At 36.3% G+C, this 22536-nt stretch overlaps 1 protein-coding gene across 2 annotated transcripts in view; it reads right to left on the minus strand.

The window, feature by feature from the left end:
• Positions 1-997: 997 nt before the first annotated feature.
• The window catches only part of NUBPL (nucleotide binding protein like), an 84734-nt gene continuing 63195 nt past the window's right edge, over positions 998-22536 (minus strand). For both annotated transcript variants that reach the window (XM_017820478.1, XM_017820476.1), the window contains exons 6-9: positions 21618-21703; positions 15938-16058; positions 12795-12877; positions 998-3302 (exon numbers count right to left, since the gene is read on the minus strand). In XM_017820478.1, coding sequence (XP_017675967.1) covers positions 3240-3302; positions 12795-12877; positions 15938-16058; positions 21618-21703 — 353 coding nt within the window. In that variant the 3' untranslated portion in view covers positions 998-3239. The remainder of the gene's footprint in view (positions 3303-12794; positions 12878-15937; positions 16059-21617; positions 21704-22536) is intronic.

Below are 22536 nucleotides of genomic sequence, written 5' to 3' on the forward strand. Positions count from 1 at the left end.
TAGAGATAAACTGACTTGCAAACTACTTTTCTCTCATAACTTCAAATAACAAAAATGTTTTGTTGTGAGAAGTCTAACATCTGAAGTATTGCACAAACCATAGTCTCAAAGGCTGAACAATTCACAGTGAGCTGAACATTTCAGTAAAAATCTTATAGCAATATACTTCACTGACTCAAACAATTCTATACTCTCTTTCAGCTTAATTTTCATCAAAACTGAAAATTCTGAAAGCCAGGAAATGCACTATCTTAAGACACAGCCCATATGCTCCTCACCCAAGAAACAGCAGAAATTATCTGCAAACACAGGAACTGTCGTCATCATACAAAGGGCCATGTGGTGAAAGCAAAACTAAGTCTGACAGCGATGCAAGGGGCTCTTGAGGATCTTGCTGTTAAACTACACAGGAGGTAAACCGGGACTGACTGGCCTCTGTCCCTATTCCTGCCTGTTTGGTCCCGTGCCTCCCTAGCCCTCCTATTTCTTTCTCTTCCTTCCTCTGTGGGATTTTCCAGTGTGTAACTGTAGCTCACAGTGCTACAGACTTTTAATAATTCTGTGCCAGTAACCCATGATCACAGCACTTTTGCAGCAAGTCTCCATTGCTTCTGAGCAAAGAGCACCTACCCATACACATAAGGAAAGCCAGGCCCTCTTGTTAGGATTACCATTTTTAGAAAACAACTTACTAGTACACTAGGAAATATCACTGAGATTAAAGTAAAATACTGGAGTTGAAAAGAGCAAACAGCACTGTGTGTCAAGTCTATAATCTGTATTTATAAGCTATAGTTAAATACCACTTTCTCCTGCTAAACCTCCGACTGATCCAAACACCCCCCCTACAACTTACATAAAAGATTTTATGAATTACAATTTCAAATGTAGTATGTTGACTAGAATTCATTAATATATATACTTAACATATATACATGTAATATAAAAAATATGAATATAACATATAAATAACATATAATGTTATTCATTTACTTTGCAGGAGAAGAGCTGGGAAACAGTTTTTCAGTTATGAGAATGAGGGAAGTAAAGCAATACATTCTCATTTTAAGTTTGATTTGACCATTGCTACCCTTAAATGCACTTAAACCGACTCTGTACAATTATGTATATTTATTGAAAATGACTGACAATTTTCAATCAATAAATTTACTACATTGTGCAATCCTTCCACAAAACTGTTAACTAAATATGAATTTTCAGAGACTGGCACAGAAACTATGTTTAATCATTAGAACCAGTTTCTTCATAAAGGCATTCAAAATAGTTCTGCAGTTGAAAGATTCAACAGAGCAAAACCACAGTACTTAATTAAAAGGGGAAAAAAAAAGAGAAAAAGGAGTAAAAATAAAAGGACATTTGAAAGCAAATTTCATCCTTCAACTAACTCAAGAAATAATGAGAAAAAAAACAAAAGGGAAAGCAAACAACTATCTATCTGTATACTGACTGTTCATCCAGTCTCAACATGAACTGGATGTCAGAGACATTCAAAAACTTTTTAACAGAATGAAAATAACAAATGCTAACAATTCAGACTATATCACCGTCTTGAATTAAAAACCAGCCAGAAATCCCAGTTTTTCAACTGAAATTTATGGTTATAATATACCAGAACCACCACAGGATTACTTAGAGACAGGTATATCAGCAATTACGATATGTAAAGCAAAGTGAACAAATATAGAGAGATAAAATTCAGTTTTAAAAAATGTTATCAATAAAGTATGAAAGGGTAGAACACAAAGCCAGCTTTAATTTTTGTAAAATATATCAGACAACTGAAAGGAAGGGAGTATTTCTGTAAATTTACGGGCCTGGGATAATATACTACTGAAATAACTGATCACTGCTATGAGATTGCACAGGGAAGGCTGAAGGCGAAGAGGTTCAGAGATTGACTTGAAGTAAAAAATCCACAGTTTTGGACTATGTAATTTACATATTTACAAAATCACTTAAGCTTGAAATTCAACTCATCATTTGTGCCTAGATTTTCCATGCAAATTCTGAGTACATATCACTTAAATATTCTTAATGTAAATCTATACCAACTTTTATGCTGTATCACTTCAGTAATAAAAAACAATTCATACAAAATCCTGAATAAGTATTTGGAATACAGGGAAAACCTTGGTTCCTCAGAGGTCAACAGCAGAACTCCCTAGTATGGTTAAATTCACAGTATGGTATGGTTAACATGCATGTTTAAGATACTCATACTTGATTGTGTAAATGAAAAAGCCTAAATGTCAACTCAAACATCTAATTGTAAATGGAAACTCATTCCCTGAAGGCATGATCTTTCACTTCCACACATTAACACAAAAATAAAGATCAAAGGCAATGAAAAAACAAACCAGAAGGCCGTGCAGTTTGAAGACCAAATATTTCTTTACTTCAAAAATATATCTTTATATTCAAATTCCAAGTTGCTGCACTGTAGTAGGAATATGCAATCACAAATTTAATTTATCTTGATCATTTGCATTCCCTGTCAAACTGAGCTCAGGCAAAACATCTGGTTTTCAGTGAAGACCTCGGTTACCTGGTCTTCTGTCTGGGTTCATTATAATGCAAAACAGTCAAGAAATAAGCCTCAGGGTCATGTAATCCATTCTTCACTAAACCATGAATTGCCTCATGATCAAACTTGATCTGATAATGAATAAATCTGACCACCATTCATCACAAGAACTCTTCAGAGTATACGTGGAATTTTTAAAATTTTCTTATAAGGTGAACACACAAAAAGTACAGCAGTTGCACAACTAACTTTTCTTGTTAAAATCTTGCAGAACTTAAGGTCAGTTTGATAGTTAACTATGTAAAAGCTGAACCAAAATTGAAAGAAATTAAGAGTACTGAAAATTTAAGTTTTTAAACAGGATTAATCCTTTGGCATACCTCTCATCATTCTCCTTGAGTGGAGAGGCTGTTTTTCATTCATAAAATAGCACACGTGAAAAATGCTTGATGATGTTACAATTCAGCAGTTAAATACTGTCTATCATTGTCTGCACACTTCAATCCCTTTGGACATGGACAAGCAATGATTCAAAAACCAGTAAATATCACAATCTTAATTTAATCTCTGGTAAATTAACTCCTAAGGAAGTTCTTAAAACTAAGGTATGGCCTCCACATTATTAGGTAGCAGGACTCTTCTGCATTGGTTGCAACAAAGATGGCTTTTTTTGCAAGTTTCTGTGGTAAATACTTCAAGCAGGAGGTACTGGTAGTCTTCTTACTATTTCCATAGCTATCTTTAGATAGGCTTTAGCCTGTAAAAACAGAAACATATATTTAGCACCTGTCATTTCTATAAAAAGGAACATTTTACATCTCGTTAGTTATCTGTTCTTTCACACACCCTCAAAGAAAACTAAAGATATTTAAATAAATGGGTTCAATTTAGTTTGTTTTCCAGAAAAATGATGCATTAATACATAAAATAAGTACAAGCATTATTTAAAATACTGGGGGAGAGGGAGTTTTTAAAATTTAACTCAGTTATTATTCTAAGAATAGAACTTGACTGAACAATTTGTCTTTAAGAGCAAACAAAGTCAACAGCCTCCTGGAAGTGTTGAGACTCTTTAATCCCACAGGTACTATTAATTATAAACTTCCCTAACCATGACAACCAACATGCACCATGCATAGGACAGAGAATCAGAGAAAATAAAAACATTCAAAAAAAATTCTTTTGAGACAATTAATTAATCACAGACTAGACTGCACTGCAGAATTTCCTATTCAGACTCTTAAAATTAAAGTATTTTCAAAAAAAGAAATCTTTCCCAAAGACTGAAGTGGGGTTTGGGAGCAGGGGGAGGACTCCTCTCTCTGAGCAGTGGCAGAAACAACAACTGACCATAACCCCCATTCCCCGTCCCCCTGCACCACTGGGGGGGAGGAGGGAGAACACAGAAGGAGGGGTGGGGGGAAGGTGTTTTTTAAGACTGTTTTATTTCTCGCTCTTTGGCTTTTATCCTGTTAGTAATATTTAGGTACTATCCCGACTTTGAGTCTGTTTTGCCCATAAAGGTAATCAGTCACTGACTTCTCCCAGCTCTTAATTCATGAGTCCTTTGCTGTTTTTTTCTCTCTCCTCTGTCCAGTTGCAGAGGGAGAGAGTGGCTTTAGTGGGTACCTGGCACCTGGCCAGGGTCAACCCACTACACCAATCTACTTCTCCATCCTCTCAAGTAAGTCTGAATATGGTGCCCATATTGACAACTTTCCCTGTTTTACTAGAAGAAATCCCTACAATAACCCCAAATGCACTGATCCTTCCTGCCTCCTGCAGCATTCTCAGACAGCTCTAACCATGAATTAGACCTTGTATCCTTGATGAGCCTTTAAAATAGGAAACGAACTGACACATGCCAGAGGTCAGAGCTTGAGGGGAAGGGAGGGAAGGTTGGCAGCTCCCACTAGCTCCCACTGTCACCAGTCTGAACCACGTGTCAACCTTTTGCAGGGCCACGCACTATTCATGTCTCCTCTTTTCTAGGGATTGCTCCTAGCGTGTAGGGTTTTCTTTTCTGGCACTGCCAGCCCCAGCGCCTCACAGTCTCAGTGCTCACATCACCTTAAAACTAAAGCAGTGTAATTTTATGACTTTGCAAGGAAGGCAGACACCAAGGTAGAATTGTTTTCTCCCATATGCATGACTTTGTGGCAAGAACTATAGAATGAACTATAGAACTTAATTCACAACCATAAAATTAAAACACCTATGGCTACACCTGCAGTGCAGTTGGGTAACACAGCTTGTGTGCAACACCCACCTCACTCAGATACTAATTCCCTGGGTGGTCCAGCTACTCCCCAACTAACCACTCTCCTAGATAAGATAATGGACTAACTTGAAATAAGGTGACTGACTGAAGTCAAGCTGCCTTTGCAGTTAAATGTTTGACTAATTGTTCTAGGAGCACTCCAGGTGGGAATTTTGAACTCTCTTGAATAGTCCCGCAGGCAGCTCCCACTTTGCACAAATCAATTCATGCATCTTAATGAGTCAATTAACAACCTGCATAGAAAATCTGGCCCCTTCTAGAGACTGCCCAGGCTGTTTTTCTGCTCCAGAGTTGACCAAACTGTACACAGAATTATAAATCCACCATAAACAGACTTGATTGCTTGTATAAATGTTACCTTATGTCAAGATCCCAATAAACTTAAGATTTTTTTCCCCAAAAATACTGTTAATGAGTGTCTGAGTAACAATTTCCCAGTGTACACTGACTCTTATTTGCCAAGCAGCTATCTGCCACTTTGCAACAGGAGGTTCCTGGTACAACTCCTTGTAGCCAGCATGCCAGTGTTACCTAGCCCTACAGTTATCAACAACTGGTCTTACCTGCTAAACATCCCTTTTTTTCTGTTTTCCTAGACCACTACTTTGTCTTTTGAACAGACTAGTATCTCATACATGTCAGTAGAGAATCCTACCAGTAACCTGGCTTCAACAAAAATCAACTGTTTCGAGCCTTAGTTTCCTACCTTTGAACAAATCCTTTAGCTAGAGGGCTTGTCTATCAATCAACATACCTGAAAGGTCTAAATGGAATCTTGGTGACTGTCAATATGCATTACATAAAAACAACCCTACATGTATTGAATAGTTTCTCCTACTCAGGATCTTTCCAACGTGGCATCTGTAGACAGAGAGCACAGTTCAGCTGTTTACTTCGTCATTACTAAGCAAAAGAAGTCAGGCTGCAACTGAAAATGGACAGGGTTTATTATTTCCTTTCTGGGTGGAAAACCAGAAGAGAAAAAGTAAAGGATGAGTTCTTATTCATCACTCACCATTTTCATTTTAATAGGATAAAAGCAAACTTTACAGGTCAGTTATTCCCTTTATGTTTGAAAGCTCTAAAGGAATGGTTTACAGACTTTCTGAAAACCATTTTTTTGCTGATGGACAACTTTATATTCAACAATAACACAGCGGTTATCATTCTCCCTGCTTCACAAGAATGAAGAAGTGCACAGGAAGACAATGTCCTAAAATCAGACCAGACTTGTTTATTATGAACACTGCCTAGACGGCATCTGAGAGGAACATAGGGAAGGGCAGAGGCAGAGGTGGAAGGTGACTTCACAGAGTCAAAAGAGCTGCATAACAGCCATGTGAGAGACTGTTCACCTCTCAGACACTGGTACAAACACTGCCAGAAGTGTACAGTTCTTAGGACCTCCAGGGCACAACCAACAATGAAGTGACTAATGGCAGTATAGATGGTGGAGTAGAAAATGGAGAACTTGCAACGAAGTTCACATAAGTAAGACTGAAAAGTCCTACTTAGCCTAAATAATCAGAGAACATCCTGATTCCTTACTCTGTAATGAATCTGTATTTTCATGCGATAATAGACAGGTAGATTTAAACTGCAAGGCTATTTATTAGCTCATCTAATTAAGCCCTACAGTAATCTTAGAGAAATATGAGGATTTCAGTTATGGCATTTCATTCTCCCTAAAAATCTTATCCGTGAGGGAAGTATGCATCACTGCTAAGATTACTGCAAACAGACTGCACAGGTCACAGCTGAGACCGCCCTGTTCTCATGGATTGGATTGGATTGATTTGGCTTGACCTGCAGGTTTGCCTTCCACTGAAGTGCAGCTCTTAGCCTGAAACCATCTCACTTTAGTGGCTTCCAGTATCTGGTGCAATTGCCACACAAACACAAAACCCAATTTGCAATCAACAAAGTCAAAACACATAGCTGATACGACATTTGCCTTCACCCAAACTACTGCATACAAACAACTTCAGATCAGCAACTGAGAAAAAGCATACTGATACATCACACAGTTGCAGGCCTAGTACACCAAAGAGTATAAATCCCAGTACCAACATGGTTTCTAACTCCTACTGCAAGACTCCAAGATTATTAAGATGCTTTATCTAGCCATCCAAAGGTGAATCTATGCAAGTCCTCACTGTCTGGAATATCAAATGCTGCGGATGCTACTATACCTGTAGAGAAGGAAAAGGAATTTAAATCTGTTCAACTGAGCTGTTAGGGCTTATACTTTACTCATTGCTAAAGGAAGCTAGCAGTCATGAGCAACTAATTAAATAGTGACTATCACATACTAGACTTAGCTGCCATCTACATGAAAATAATAGTTGGTAGCTTTTGTTCTTATTAGCACTCTCTGCTCAACCACAGTCCATTTTCCAGTTCAATCAGATTTTTAAACAACTTTAATTTCCATGGAAATTGCTTGCTACTTTGACACAACTCCAGCCTTCGGTGCATGACTGGAGCTGCCCTCTAATGTCTGTATTTTACTGTGGTCAACTCAGAAGGCGCTAAAAGCGTGACGATAAACACAGCTTTAAATAAGCTGCCACTTCAGATAAAAGCTTCATGTCACCCAGAGAAATTCTTGATTGCTGCAAGAGGTCCAGAGCCTTTCCCACTCTGTTCTCCTCTGGGCAGTTCTACCATAAGATTCTTTTTTGCATGTTGGCAGGAGTTGCCAGAAGTCTCAGCTCAGACTTAATGAGACAATAAAAGTCAATCCACACATTATAACATGAAATTAAAGAGATGGGTAAGTAAGCTGCATTTATGAAACTAAAATCTTAAAGAAAAACCCCTAGTGCTCATGGGAAATTTCCTGTTAATCCTACATAATAGCAGTTGCAACAGCCAAGCCACTCTCTGAGGGAGCCTCAGTTGGGTAATACTGATATCCCAAGGTGCCATTATGCATATACATCACTCAGATACCATTACAGACATCTAAAAAGACATCTTGTCCAGAAAACATGGTTAAGTAGAACAGTGCAAATCAAATGCAGCACAGTAACATCCTTCAAACAGACTAACCTACCACTCAGAATTTCCTTCAGCGGAGAGAACCATAAATGAAGTTCTGATAGTGTACTACCTATACCCCAAATGAAGGAACTGAACCTACACATACCAAATGCTACTGTGATCATTCAAAGGAAGTCTTGATAATAAGGCATATTATAAATCATATCATGCAGCCTTCTTCGGGGTTTGCTTTTCTTTGAAGATATTACACAATAGATTGACCACTCATTAAATGGAATTATTGATGACAGCTGAACACCACCAAATATGATTCTATGATTATTTGCTACCAGTACTTCAATTTTTCTCCAACTATTTCTTGCAAGCTTTAAAAGGCTGTACATTTTTACCCTACTTACACATCACCCTTTCACAGAGTTCTACAGGAAAAGTGTTTCCAAATACAAATTTCAGCCGTCTCTTTGGATGACACCACAGTAAGGCTTATAACATTCTGCTCTAATTGAAAAGGGATTTTTAACCAGACTTATTTTGCTCTGTTATGTCAAACTGCGGGTGCCTTGTGTCCCTGCTTTCCACCTGACTGGGCTTTTCCTCTCCCCTTACAGATACTGTGCAATTTTTTGGACTAAAAATCCTTCACCATTATATATGAATATACAAAAGCTGCAAGAGTGCTGAATATATTCCACATAGTTAAATGTGTGCTAGATAGTAACAGAACTTCCCTCAAGAAGTATGTGGGGTCTGTATTATACACTGGTCTTGATCGCAAACTGGATATGATGACATTAAGCATGTTTTTCAGCCACAGGTCCTGGTTTCCTTGCTCCAGGACAAGGTTAGCTGTTCTATCCAAGTCATAAATTCCTCACCACACTGCGTATAAGTTCATGCACACATGCAAAAGGCTGTGCAATATGGGGATTCCAACACTCTCTCTATATAATTGTGGTGGGGGAAAAAACAGGGGGTGGTTACCCTTGGGGTTGAGCCAATGAGCGCTTCTGCAAAATATAAACATATCACCCAGACTGGAAAAGAAGGTTGTAGTAGTTGTTGTAGTTGGAGAGGTGGCCATGTTCTGAGGCCACGAGGAGAAGAGGCACTGGCTTTGCTTCTTTTCACCTTTCCTTGCTTTCCCAGTATACTCTACCTGATTTTTATGGAACAAGAGGGTGAACTCAGTATTTTTCCTTAATAGATTCCAGATGCTTTCCATAACAACATGTGGCAAGAAAACACTAAGGAACTAACTGACCATTATGAGTTTCCTGGAATTTGATTTTTTTCCCCCCCAAAAGCAGTCATCTTCTCTATATTTTGTCATGAAGTGTCACTATCTCTTCAATAACGAAGAAGGGCAAAAAGGTGACATCTAAACTTCATTCTTTCATGACTTCTCTGCTGTCTTGAATACATTATCCCTGATGAACCTTAGAGGTGTATCACCTCTCCTCCACAATATTTTTTTTAAACATCTCATTCCCAAGACAAGAAGATGAGAGACAACATCTACTGCTGGCTTCAGCCTCCAGCATGCCTCTTCCCTGAAATGTCATCCCAATATACATCCCAACTTTTAGGATGTGAAGGAACACACTAGTACAGCAAATGAATTTCGTACTTGTTTGAGCTGCTTCTTCAGCCTTAAGACAGGTGGGAGTCTGGTGCTCAACAGTCAAAGACAGCCCGTCTGTTCTACCAAGGTATTAATAATAAATCCACTGTGCCATGAAGGCTGTGGTACACTCAAAAGCTTCTAGCAAGAATTCTGCACAAGATAACCACCACACTCTGGGTTTTGTACTCACAAATGGAAGAGATCTTACCAACCCCTATCTCTTCTCCCAGTGTTGATGGAGAATTCACTGGGCATTTAAACAACTCATTTGGTGGAACAATGACTGCATTGCAATTAATCATGTTCTGTATGTCTTGCTGTGCTTCTAGTCCTCTTATCTGCAAGCTTCAGGATGCCTCTTCCAAACACCTGTTTTGCTGCTGGCTCCTTCCCACGTCCATAGGAGGTTTCCTACATCTGAGCATAATCAATTTCACCTGGTTTCAGTGACTCCTCACTTGTTTTCCCTGACTACCTTTTACCCTACTTTTTCCCCCCATTCTACCCTTTTAGTACCATTCATGATTTTCCTTAACTAGCTTTTGCTGTTTAGAGACTCTTTTGTATGTCTGAGTGAGTGAAAAAATGAAGCCCTAGGCAGCCAATCCACCTTCACAGCCTGACAGAGGAGAGAAATGCTAAACTAATCTCCAGAAGGATCTGTTAAGTCCTCACTGTTGATTAAACTAAGAAATTAATAGCTTTTTGTAAAGGACCTCTGGTCACTCTCAACTGCTGCGTTAGGCTGACGTGAGTACAGCCATATTCAATTTTCTACAGCACATAACAAAGTTTTGTCAGTGAAGAGTGCTAAGAAAAAGCCACAATTTAAACAACTAAGCTGACAGAAACACTAGCATAGGCAATGTTATACCAAGAGCAAAATCATTTTACCAGCACTGTTTATTTCTCCCTGAGGACTGCCTCAAGCTTCACCAGAAGAGAACTCCAGCCATTAAACCTTCATATCCTTTAGCTATATTGTCAGCCTTTTCCATAAGTACATTATTCTTGTGTATTCTGTGCCTTCCCTGAGGAACAACTTTCTAAGTTCAAACATGCACAGTTCTACAAGTAATTTTCTTTTTTAGTTGTTAACAATTTCCTGGTCATTTGTAAAACCTCTTTTCCACTAACTACATTTAAGCTTTAAAATAATGAGTTTAAACAACTTTGCTTACACATTTTGAAATTCTAGTGTAGAGTCAGAGCTATACTTTCATATATCTGCAAGGCAAGTTGAACCCCACAGCAAATGTGTAAGCAAAAAAAGTATTAACTGGCATATTTTAGAAACACCCTTTATTCTAGGCTTGACAGAGCTTAGAAGGTGTGACAGTATGCTGGGTTTCTAAAAAGTAAATCACCATCCTTATTCCCTACTGTTTGAGTCTGCTGGGTATTATTTCAGGTCTATGATTCTGTATTTGATTTGTGTGTTCTAACAAAATCAGCTCAGAATTTTGCATAAAAATCCCCTGCACATTTCAGAGACAAGAGCAGGGATAATTTCAGCAGATACTGTTCTCTATCTGAAAACTTGTGATTGTTCATGCATGAACAGCCACAATTTTAGTTTACTTGAGAAACATGGTGATGAGTGTCATGTATTAAAGATTAGAATCTGACCTTATATGACCTCTTCCACCATCAGTTATGTACTAAGAATTTGATTTTTCTTTTTTTCTTTTAAAATATAAGAGAACAACAATATTTTTTCTGTCTTTAAAATGAGAAGCAAACCAGGGATAAAGGGAAATTCTTTTTTATTCTGCAGAGATTAGTGACATTTAAGAAAACCTCATTCTCTGAGAAGAATGATTATCTCACAGACACAATGGCAGAGAAGGATATTAAAGACTTTTCCCCAGAGTCACACATATTTGTAAATCTTTATTCCTCTTCATATTTAACTTAATTGCCACAAATGGTGATTATAACCCATCCTTTTGTTATGAAGAATATAGTTCAAGGACAAACAGATGGCAACACAGACTTTCTTGGTTTTTTATTTTCAGAATGCTATTCTCCATGTCTGAATTTTTAGATCAATAGTCCAGCAAGCTACAGACTCTTGGTTATTACAGATTTCTGATACTGAGAGCTGTGAGCCTTCCATCTTAGTTTGCTCAGCTGTTTTATTTCAACTTTGACCAAAGCCATGCATCCATTCAAACCTTCACACTGCTGATCAAACTTCCCAGAGAGAAACTACCACATGAATTATAAGAATTCCTTTTCACAAGGACCTGAACTCAAGATCACTACATTATTACACAGCATGGGCCTTACCCAAGTCTAGCAAAAATATTGCATTCAATTAGAAATCAACATGCAATAGTGCTGCTGCTTCTCTCTCAAAACAAAATGACATATTACAATTTTAAGACTCTCACTGTTCCTCCACAATCCCAATCAGTGTTATTAAACACTGAACTGACAATGTTAATCCTGTCCTCCCTTTTTTCTTAATCTTCTAAAACACTGGGAAGAAAAAAGGTATTTCAGCATATGCCTAACAATCATGATATTAAAAAATAAATAGGTACAGTCTACCTTATCTCAAATTAATTCTACCATCTATTATCAGCATTAATCACTTTTTTTCACTATAACATCTAAGCAGCAGTCAAAAGTGAGGCTGCATCATGCCATATACTATGCACAGCACCCTGCCCTACAGAGCCTGGCATAAAAACTCCAGCAGAGGAGAAAGAAAACACCAGACAGGAAAATCTTACTCTATCAGTATTAATGAAGTTCTGTACGTACAACTGCTTTTCTTTACAGACTTGTGTAATTGACTCTCACCACCTCACCAATTCCTACTTTCCACAGGCAAGAAAATATTACGGTAAATGCAGAGAAAAATCCATTTCCTCCTGTGTGTAAATTGCTCCACTTCCTGCTGAAAACAACTCAGGTACTGACAATGCACAGGTTTTGTTCCAAACATCTTTGGATAGGACCCTTTGACAGTTTCCAGGCTCAGCTACCAAAGGCTCAACTGACAGTTTTAGAGGTCCTACATTAGCTGCAAGGTCTCATGAGGCTTGACACTGACCTTCCTCCTCTTGGCATGCCAGGACCTGGATCAAAACTTCATTATACCGAATGATTCAGCCTAATTAAACAAAACCAAACCCACAGAAGCAGAACGGATGACCAGCATTCCAAAATCAAGGGCTTGAGTTACTTCATGATACTACCTTCTTTTATCTTATTTCCTTAAGTTCCATTCAGACACACATTTTTCAAACAGCAATACCAAGAAGCCCTCTCCACTCATTTTCGGAGGGGGGCTTTTTGTTGCTTTAAGTGCAATGCACCAAACTTACAGCATCACTTTGAGGCTGAGCGATCACAACAGGCTGTCCTGAATCACACGACTCCCGTATATTAACGTGCAGTGGAATGTCTCCTGCATCAAAAATACCAAGATACACATATGTGAAGACCTAATACTTCTCAAATGTTTCTTTAGAATAGCCCTAAAGTAACTTGATATCAAATTTCAGTTCAGTATATTCTTTGAATTACTTAATCTCCAAGAATTAGCATTTAAAATGAATACTGGCTGCAGTACAGTTTCCTTACATCCATAATAAATAATGCCAAACTATTCTGGACTTTTCATGCTCTGAATAGGAAGGACCATGCATTGTCATTTATTAGAGAAGGCAGGGCTTTTTGCCTCAAACAAACAGAAAAACACAGGTTGAGATACAAATTATTTTGCATACATTAAATGAATTGCCTGAGTTTTGGGAAAATGCTCATCATGCAACTTATTCTTCAGTACTATCTCCTCATCATATATTCTTTTCTGTGCTGTTTTAAGATTTTAATCACTGTTCAAAGACTTCTTTGAATACTAAATTTCCAAATAATAGCATTTGTTATTGCCCTTATTAGGCCTTGGATTCAATTCAAAGGTGGACAGCTATTCAGCTCATTCTTCTTTCCAACAGAAATCTTCTTTATATTCTGCTTTTATAATGAGCAGAGAACTGTCAGAGAGGAAAGGAACATTCTAAGGGAGAGTCAATTAGCAGCTCTTTTCCATTCTGAAACATACTTTCCAAAACACAGATTTCAGCACTACAAAAAACTTGGAGGTTCCTATGTTTAGTTCACTGCTACATAAAAAATTATAACGTGAATTGAAGACCAAATTTCTTTCAATGGAAGACACAGCTACATTTTACATCATGGATGGATGCAGACAGAACAGCCTGAGTTCAACCCTGACTGATGTCAGAAACTGTATAAGTTTAATTTGTACACTTTAGCAACATTTATTTAACTCAAACCAAGCCAGTGTAATTTATTGAGGTTCAGTGTATGCAGAAAAAGAAACATTAAAAAAACTATATGAAAATTGACAAAGCTTAAGAGAATAAAAAACAGAACACAAAGGAAGCGGGAATACAAACGAAACACAGTTATGGCCACCAAACTTCAGAAAAAAAAATTTCAGAGAAAGAAAGGGAAAAATCAGCAGCACAAAACTCTTTCTCACAAACCTTATCACATTTTCCTTTAGGGAACAATAAAAAGACAAGACAATCAGAAGTATATGAAATAATAAACTACACCTGAAAGTGTTCTGGCAACTGCTAATTGTCTTCTGTCACAAACAAAAATAAATGAAGTATTCGGTAAAATTAATAGCAGCTGACTCTGAGCAAGTAGAAGGAAAATACTTTTCAATCCTGCACATTGTTACCTTGCGGAATTTGTCAGATGCCAGCTTGTCAGGTTTCAAAGGAGCACTAGATTCTTATTTAAACAAACAGAATAGCCATGGTGCAAAATATAACCAAAATAAATTTAGAAATACTAATTTTAAATATATATATTTTATAGATATATATGTAAAAATAAGTTCTCAAGGCTTTGGGGCAGAATTCAAATAACATTGAAATAAAACTTCCATTTGGGATAGATTAATGTAAAATCTGTAAGCAGTAATTCTTACAATACCATATGGTATTATTATATAATGGTCATCCCTGGAAGGAGTGCACTAATCAGATCAAGCACTGTGATTCTAAATTTAACCCTTGAGGCACTATTCTTAATCTTAGTGTGGTCCTTCACTGACAGTTTGAAGTTCAACTTCACTCTCATTTTCTTCATATATCTCATCTATCCCCTGCTAAATCTGTACATCTCTCACATCACTCCTAATTAAACACAATCACGATCGGTTCTTCCCTCGTAGGAAATAACACAAATCACCTGTGGGACCAATGGCACGGTACATCATTTGTGCCTGTGTATCTAAATGCATGTTTGATTCAACTGTTTGCAGAGCATTTGCATCCATCCACATAACCAGGACTGTAGAAGCCCCCTTGGGCCCCGATCACAACTCATTATATATTCAGAAAACTAAAAGATAGCCCAAAAGCATGTCTTTAATTATGTGTTGCCTTGCTATCTTATGTCTATGTCAGACCTTGATGTTTCTATGTTGATCTCTCTAAGTGAGCTTCCTGGTTCCTTTTAATGAATTAGCTATGGAAAATCATTGAGATAATTACAGTAATACATGGAAACACATCATTAGTGCATGCAATTATCCCATTTACCAACTTAATTATGTTGCGTTATATTCTTTACTTACAGCACAGGTTGAACCATGCCTTTTTAAAATAGCGATGTATATTTTCAAGATTCATGTATATTTTAGCTTATAAGTATGCATTTAATTGTGGCTAATCACAGAATCACGGAATGGTTGCAATTGGAAGGGACCTTAAAGATCTCCAAGTTCCAAACCCCCTGCCATGGACAGGGACACCTTCCACTAGACCAGGTTGCTCAGAGTCCCATCCAACCTGGCCTTGAACACTTCCAGGGATGGAGCATCCACAACTGCTCTGGGCAACCTGTGCCAGTGCCTCGCCACCCTCACAGCAAAGAATTTCTTCCTACTATCTAACCTAAATCCACCCTCCTTCAGTTTAAAGTAATTCCCCCTTGCCCTATCATTGCCTGCCCTTGCAAAAAGTCTCTAGCTTTCCTATAAGCCCCTTTAGGATGCTATAAGGTCTCCATCAAGTCAATATGTAAAAACTCATTTAATTTAAATGAAATAAATGAGAAAACATTTATTGACGTTACTGGACAGAGTTTAGGTCTGTCCTAAGACCAAAGAGAATTCTTGGTTATTAGTAAAAATTGCTGTATAATCAGTTTCAGGTAATACAGCACACTGATATCAAAACAATTCACGTTCTGGATTGCTGGTAAACACAAAGAGATTTAAGATACAATTCATGAATTTTCATAATCAGTCAGCATTGCCATCACAAGAACGACAAGGAACATAGCATACTACTTATTAGTTCTATTATATCTGAACACTGTCTGAATATAGAGTAATCTAAAATTATGCTAGGATTATTTCAGTTCATGCTTCACACACACATTCAATTTTTCTTGAAAAATAAAAACATTTCTATATTCTTACCCAAAATATCCAACCCAAGGGTTTTTGCTAGATCTCTTACACCGTCAGCTCCAAAGATATGTGTCTCATGCTTACATTTAGGACACTGGAAAACACTCATATTCTGAACCAGTCCTAAAACCTGTTAAAGTAAAGGAAAGGATGTTCAAACCTGGCATTCAAGCACTGGTATTTCCATTATTCATCTCTGACAATAAAGAATAGATTATCAACTATAAATTCACACAGATTACTCATTTAAAATAGGAATCAGACTCATTAACATCATTATCAGCTCTTATTAGTCATCTCAGTTGCACCATCATTTGTGTATTATTTCAATTTTATCACATTTACACCTCTCAAAGACTAACAGATTTATTTGTAATGAAAAGTACCTCTTGCACAGGCCTATCTTGCCAAGAACCCTCCCTGCCAGTATTTCATTTTCAAACTCTGAATACTGGAAGAATTTCCATGCTGTGTTTTACAGTTTTGTACTTTGCAGTTTCAGGAAACACAAAATAAAAACACACCATTATGAGGAATTACACAATCAGATATGCTTTTAAGGTATTTTTATAAATTGTCCTGTAGGGAAATGTTTTCCAAAAGAACCAGATTTGCTATTCTTCTGAAGAGCAGAAACACATTTTAAAGATCAAACATAAGAAATAGTTATGTGAAACTAAGTGGCAAAAACCACAGCATAACAATCTAATACACACGTCCTGGATACCTTTCTGTTGAAGCCAGGTGTTCAACATCATCCTTACAAAATATGCCAAATGAAAATTTGTGAAATCATTCACACAAAAAAATATTCTTTCACAATATACAACAATGCTAATGATAGCATTGATCTCATTTTGTCCACCTAGTAAACAAAACTCTTCACTAAGGCAGAGGAGAATTTCCAGAAGTGATAAAACAGCATTCAAATGCTACAGGGTGAAAGTTCCTACCCATCTGTTAATTAACACAAGACCTGCTTAAAGGTTATGTGTTACAATACTTCATTTTCAGATTTATATGCTATCTAGATATGTCACACAAACTATGGCCAAGTTTTAAAAACATGAATATATATTTTATATTGTTATTTACTTTGTAGCACTTTGTACTTCTACATTTCCCTGAGCCTTCTAGTTTTGTGCTTGAAGAAGCTGGCCTAGTTATTAGAGAAGAAACATAATCACTACACTAATGAAGCATATCTAAAAGGATGCACCAGTGTTCAATGCAACCAACAAATATAGTTATTTAATTAAAAGTGAATGTACAACTCCTTGCACCAAACTTAAAAATAAAAAAGCATGTTATTTACAATATCCTAATAAAAATTTCCTTATCTATAAGCTAAATTTATCAAAAGCTAAAATTATCAAAAGATGGTCACCTGTTTTTTCTATACCACCATGAGGTGTATTTTCTTTACTTATGTAAAACTCTCAGAGGGTTTTAAGCAAGGAACATTTTAAGAAATAATAAAAACATTTTAAAAAAATTACCCATTTTCAATTTAATACCACAAACTGACTTTCCCCACTTTCTACGCTCTCCCAGAGACTGCGAGAGGAGCAAGAGGAATAAGTTTCTATTTACTGGCACATTGTTGTAGGTAATTTTCTCATCCAGTTCTTAAACTAGGAGAGACACGACATACTACGTGTCCAAGGGATCTCTACAGCCACAGCCTTCTATGGATGACCATTGAGCAGGCATTCATCCTGCTCTCCTTAAAGTCGAGTCATGGAATTTTCACTGTGTTGGTAAACCGAAGGACACAGGAAGGAGTATGATTTGGCAAAAGAAAAATATTATTTTCACCAGGATACAGGGAAGCCATTTTTGACAGCACAGGAGAAAAAAAAAAGATAATTTGACATGTACACTTTAATTAATTCATTTTCAGGTATCTTGGAGTTTGAACTTTCTGTTCTCTTCAAAGTAGTCACACGACATTTATAATTCAGCAAATTTACAATCAAAGAAAAAGTTTTGTAGTCTACTATTGTTTTGTGAATAGTTAAGGACTATTACAATCATGTTGTTAATTCTTTGATAACCTAATAACTAAGAAGTCCTTCTGCCACAGTTAATGCAAATGCTGAGATACAGCTGTATCTCCAATGCTGTATCAGTTTTAGAGGCCTTATTTACTGTCCTTTTTCTTTCCATTTCAACAAACCTTACTAAAAGCAAATAATGTTCTAGCATTACACAATAATCTTCTAGTGTTGGTCCTGTTTGTCAACCAATGAGTATTGCATATTTATTAATACATAAACCATTCTTCCGGACTATGAAGATTTTTTTTTAATATTAAGATGCAACTTAAAAATACTAACTTTAATACAGAATTTGTGCAAACACACAACTCTTCTGCTGAAGTATTTTTACCATGCATATTTTTGCACACATATTTAAAGAAGAAAAAGAGTTCACTACGATCTTCAGAGTTTTTAAATCTACAAAGTAATACGTCTTGCTAATGAAGTCAGTAATAACTCTCATTTCCCTGCTCAAATAATAGACTTCTAATAGATTCAAAGCAGCTGTTACACAAACTATCCCATAAGCATGTAAGAATACTATTCCAGTCCTTAGTGAGCTCCTTTTCCTGTACATTTCTTGGCAAACTTGGCTCAGTAATGACATGAAAACTAGTATTTACTATATGAATCATAATGCAGGAGCTAATCTATTGCAGCAGAGGAGAGTATGGTTATAATGCATGGAACTGAATTTCATTTAGTCAAATCATTATTTTAAATGGTGAAGAGACATCTATCAAGAAATAACATGAAATGAAGAAACCTTTCATTATGAGTTATCTGCACACAGTTTCTGAATGTTTACATATTTCTTGTGCTTAACTAACCTTTTGGTTACACAATAAACCATGCCTAAATCCAAATATACTACCTTCTAAGTTAGAGAAAACACAGTAAGAGAATGAAAGCTCTCAGTATTTACACCAGGAGACAATAAACCCACTTAAGTCATTCACTGTACTCAAGGATGGATCGTGCTGAGGTCTGACTTCAATCTGATGGGTTACGGTTCCTCAGTCTGCCATCAACTTCCTGCGTAACCATGAGTCAGTCACTTCACACTGTAGTGCTTCAAGTAAACATGAACAATATTTCTGTCTTCCTACCTTTCATCTTATAATGAGCAATTTTTGGCTCTAACATCTGCTCCCAGTATGAAGCCATAATCTTGGCTGGCTACTCTGGATACTACAGATATACCAGAAAGAACATAGCCAAACAAGCAATTTTAGTATAACTTAGAAGGAAATACATAGCTGAGTTTATCTAAGCAGTTTTTTGAAACCTAGAAGATCCACAACGTAACCTTCCAAAAAAGTTGCAGATTTAACTAAAACCCTGTCTTTTTCTTTCAGGGATATGTTTGATGAGATAAACCATACTGAACTGAACTCAACTTCAGCAGGTGAAAATAGGCAATTTTTTTCCTAAATACTCAAAGTTACTCACTCTGAGTCACCCTCTGGAATGCAAGAAAACGTTGACCAAACTCACATAATGAGCAAGAATCTTAAAAACTTGTTCTGACAGGAATCAGCACCACTTAGCAAAACTCTTTCTGTACTGGAAGTGTAGGTGTGCTGCACTGCACAAGAGATGACATTCCTCTTTTAACGACCATGTCCTAGGACTGAAAATTTTGTGCTGTAATCCTGGTTTTAATGCTCTAATTGCCAGCTTTTCATCAGTTCCTTCAGTTATTCTACTTTAATTTTGATACTGTAAAGGACAAACAAACAACATTAACGATTGTGACTTTACTGTGGTAACACTACATGTGTCATCTGAGTCTTTGATAACTCATGACAGTAGGTATGAGAGGCAGGTGGTATATGCAGACCTATATGTACACGAGAGAGACTGCAGTTCATTAAATATAAAAAAGCATAATTCTGCAACCTATGTACTCTCTGCTTCTTTGAAAAATAAAATCTTTGCAAGCACTTTTTTAAAGATTAAAGATTTTAGAGATTAGAATTTTAAAGATCAGTCAATTATATAACCAGGATACATAATTTTAGCACAGTCCCACAGATTCCACCTCTTTGACGTAAACCTCAGGTTTGACGTTTTCCATCAGAAATTATGTAACTACATTTTCTTTAGATCCTCAGATTTAGCTGACACTTAGAAATGGAATAGATAGGCAGGAGTTGCTTTAAAACAGAAGTAAATGATGCACCTGTACTCACGTACATTCAAAGGCAGAATAAAATGAAGCAGCATCATGAAAAACCAAGACCTCATGACTGGTTCAAGCCCATTCAAACTCAACATCTGGCATAACAGCTTTACTGGTACTTTCATTTGATTTAACAAGATCCGAAAATTCCAACGAACCAAAACAGACGATACTTAATATCTTATCTACCACTAATCAAATTAATGTTAGCTAAGCCTATCCTAGAATGCATGACTTTCTTAGAGGCCATTCTCTTCAAAAACACTGAACAAAACAGTCTTAGAAAGCAATCTTGGTAATTTCTCATTAAAACAAAAGTAAAATTCAGCAAAGTGCTGACTTGAGCACAATGTAAATTGAAGAAAATTATTTTACATAATTTTAGCAAACCCAAAAATAGAATCAAAACAAAACATTCCATATGTTATTCTTCTTATTTTCCTTCCAGTAGCAAGTTATAAATGCTACTATATTTTTATTTTGATGCAAATATGCTTAAGGAATAGTTAATAATAGTGAATTTATCAAAGTATTTCTTTTGTTAAACTATTCTGTAAATTAAAGAAAAAGGGAAAGCAGTCACTTCAACTTTCTATTGCATTTTTTAAATTAACAAAGCACTAGCTTTGAAACAAATTTCCTTTCTTAATAAAGTGCAAAAGTAACCTTCACACAGGTAAGCAAGAAATCATCTTTTTTTCTTTACAGTTTATGATAAGGAAGCATTTCAGTTTTTATTTTTTCATGAATGCCCATTTCAAAGGAAAAATTAATCTCTACATAAACATATTCTGGAGTATAATATTCAGTGACTTAGATACTTGTAGCACACACAGAAGATATCTAGTCAAAGATGTCAGCCTGTTTAATATTTTCTCCTAATTGTGGATATTCTTAAATTTTGTATTTCCCAAATAAGCAAGCCAAGATATAAGCTACAAACCTCATGAAAAATAGTGATTATATAGTGTTCTACTTGTCATGATAGTCACAGAGCATTTCAAATGGCAAAGTGACAGTTCCAAACATGCTTATCTCCCCAAAAACTTAAATTTTCTTAGAACATACCAATATATGATTTTTCTACATTTCAAGAAATTTCAGATTTTAAGCTCTAACACAGACAGTGATGAAGAGGACATATAATGGGGAGATAATAAGACAGGTTTAATTGAAAAGCACACATTACTTCATAAGATACTCTGTTTAGCAACCTGATCCATTCCACATGATTAAACAAACAGATTTAAAAGAAATCACATATTATTATGACCTCAGTCTAAGAAAAAAATCTTTCCTTTCTGTTAAAGCAAGTTCCAAGACATAAAACGGATTCCAATTCTTTTAACAAGAATTTACGAAATTCAAATGATTTCTGAATGTTCATCTATTGCCTTATATGAAATTTTTTTTACATTTTAGGGAAGAAAAATCTACTGATATTTTTAACATAGAGGCTTACAGGTACGTGGACTTTTCTAAACATTTCAGCTCCTTTGCGTGCGTCCAATAAAGCCACGTCTTGTGGCGTGGAGATGATCACAGCTCCTAGGTAAAGAAAATACGAAACTCCATTAAAATGTGTATTATTAATTATATTGCTAAATATTTTGATTATTTAGTACATACTACTACTTCAAAGTAGTCACACATTTATATGCTTTTAAGGAAGAAGGTGATGCCATGTTTTTTATAATGCAATGACCAAAATAAGAGATAAGATAGGAAGTAATAAAAATAATTTAAATATTTTCATCATAACTTTTTCTATGTAGAAACCATTTATATTTTCTAAATGAGAAAAATTATCTACTGTCATATGACGACGGATAGAAGACAATGTGGTCCATATGCTGACAGGTTGCAGAGGTGGTACTCTGGGAATATCTACACAGTAACTGTCTCACGCCATAACTACATTTGAAAGCTTTTAATTTAACAATAAGCCTTGTCCTAAAATCAAGAGGCAGCTGCCTGTCATCAGACCGGACCTGGATGCCTTCTGATACAAGCACTGACAGTCTTGAAACATGTCACACTAGACACAACACCAGTGACTTTGTAGGAATGGTAACAAAAAGAGGCCAACTCATGCACACTTGTACTAGGTTTGAATCAAGTGTAGTGTTCAGACTGTTCAGACATGGCTACAGGTCATCTGATAATTAGTACTTCCAAGAGTTATTAAGCACATAAAACAGCTAGAGCTCTTTGTCAAAGGTTAGATTCTAAAGTAAAGTAAGCCTACAGGTTACTATCATATACTGTATTAGTGTATTATTGTATTACTTCTTGATTAATACAGCCTGCAAAACCAATAGAGACATTAGAATATTCCACATTCACAAAGAGCATCTTTTTCCATATGCTCGGGGGTTGAA

This window comes from Lepidothrix coronata, unplaced genomic scaffold (assembly GCF_001604755.1).
Source record: "Lepidothrix coronata isolate B3197 unplaced genomic scaffold, Lepidothrix_coronata-1.0 Scaffold83, whole genome shotgun sequence".
In the NCBI taxonomy this organism is placed as follows: Eukaryota; Metazoa; Chordata; class Aves; order Passeriformes; family Pipridae; genus Lepidothrix; species Lepidothrix coronata.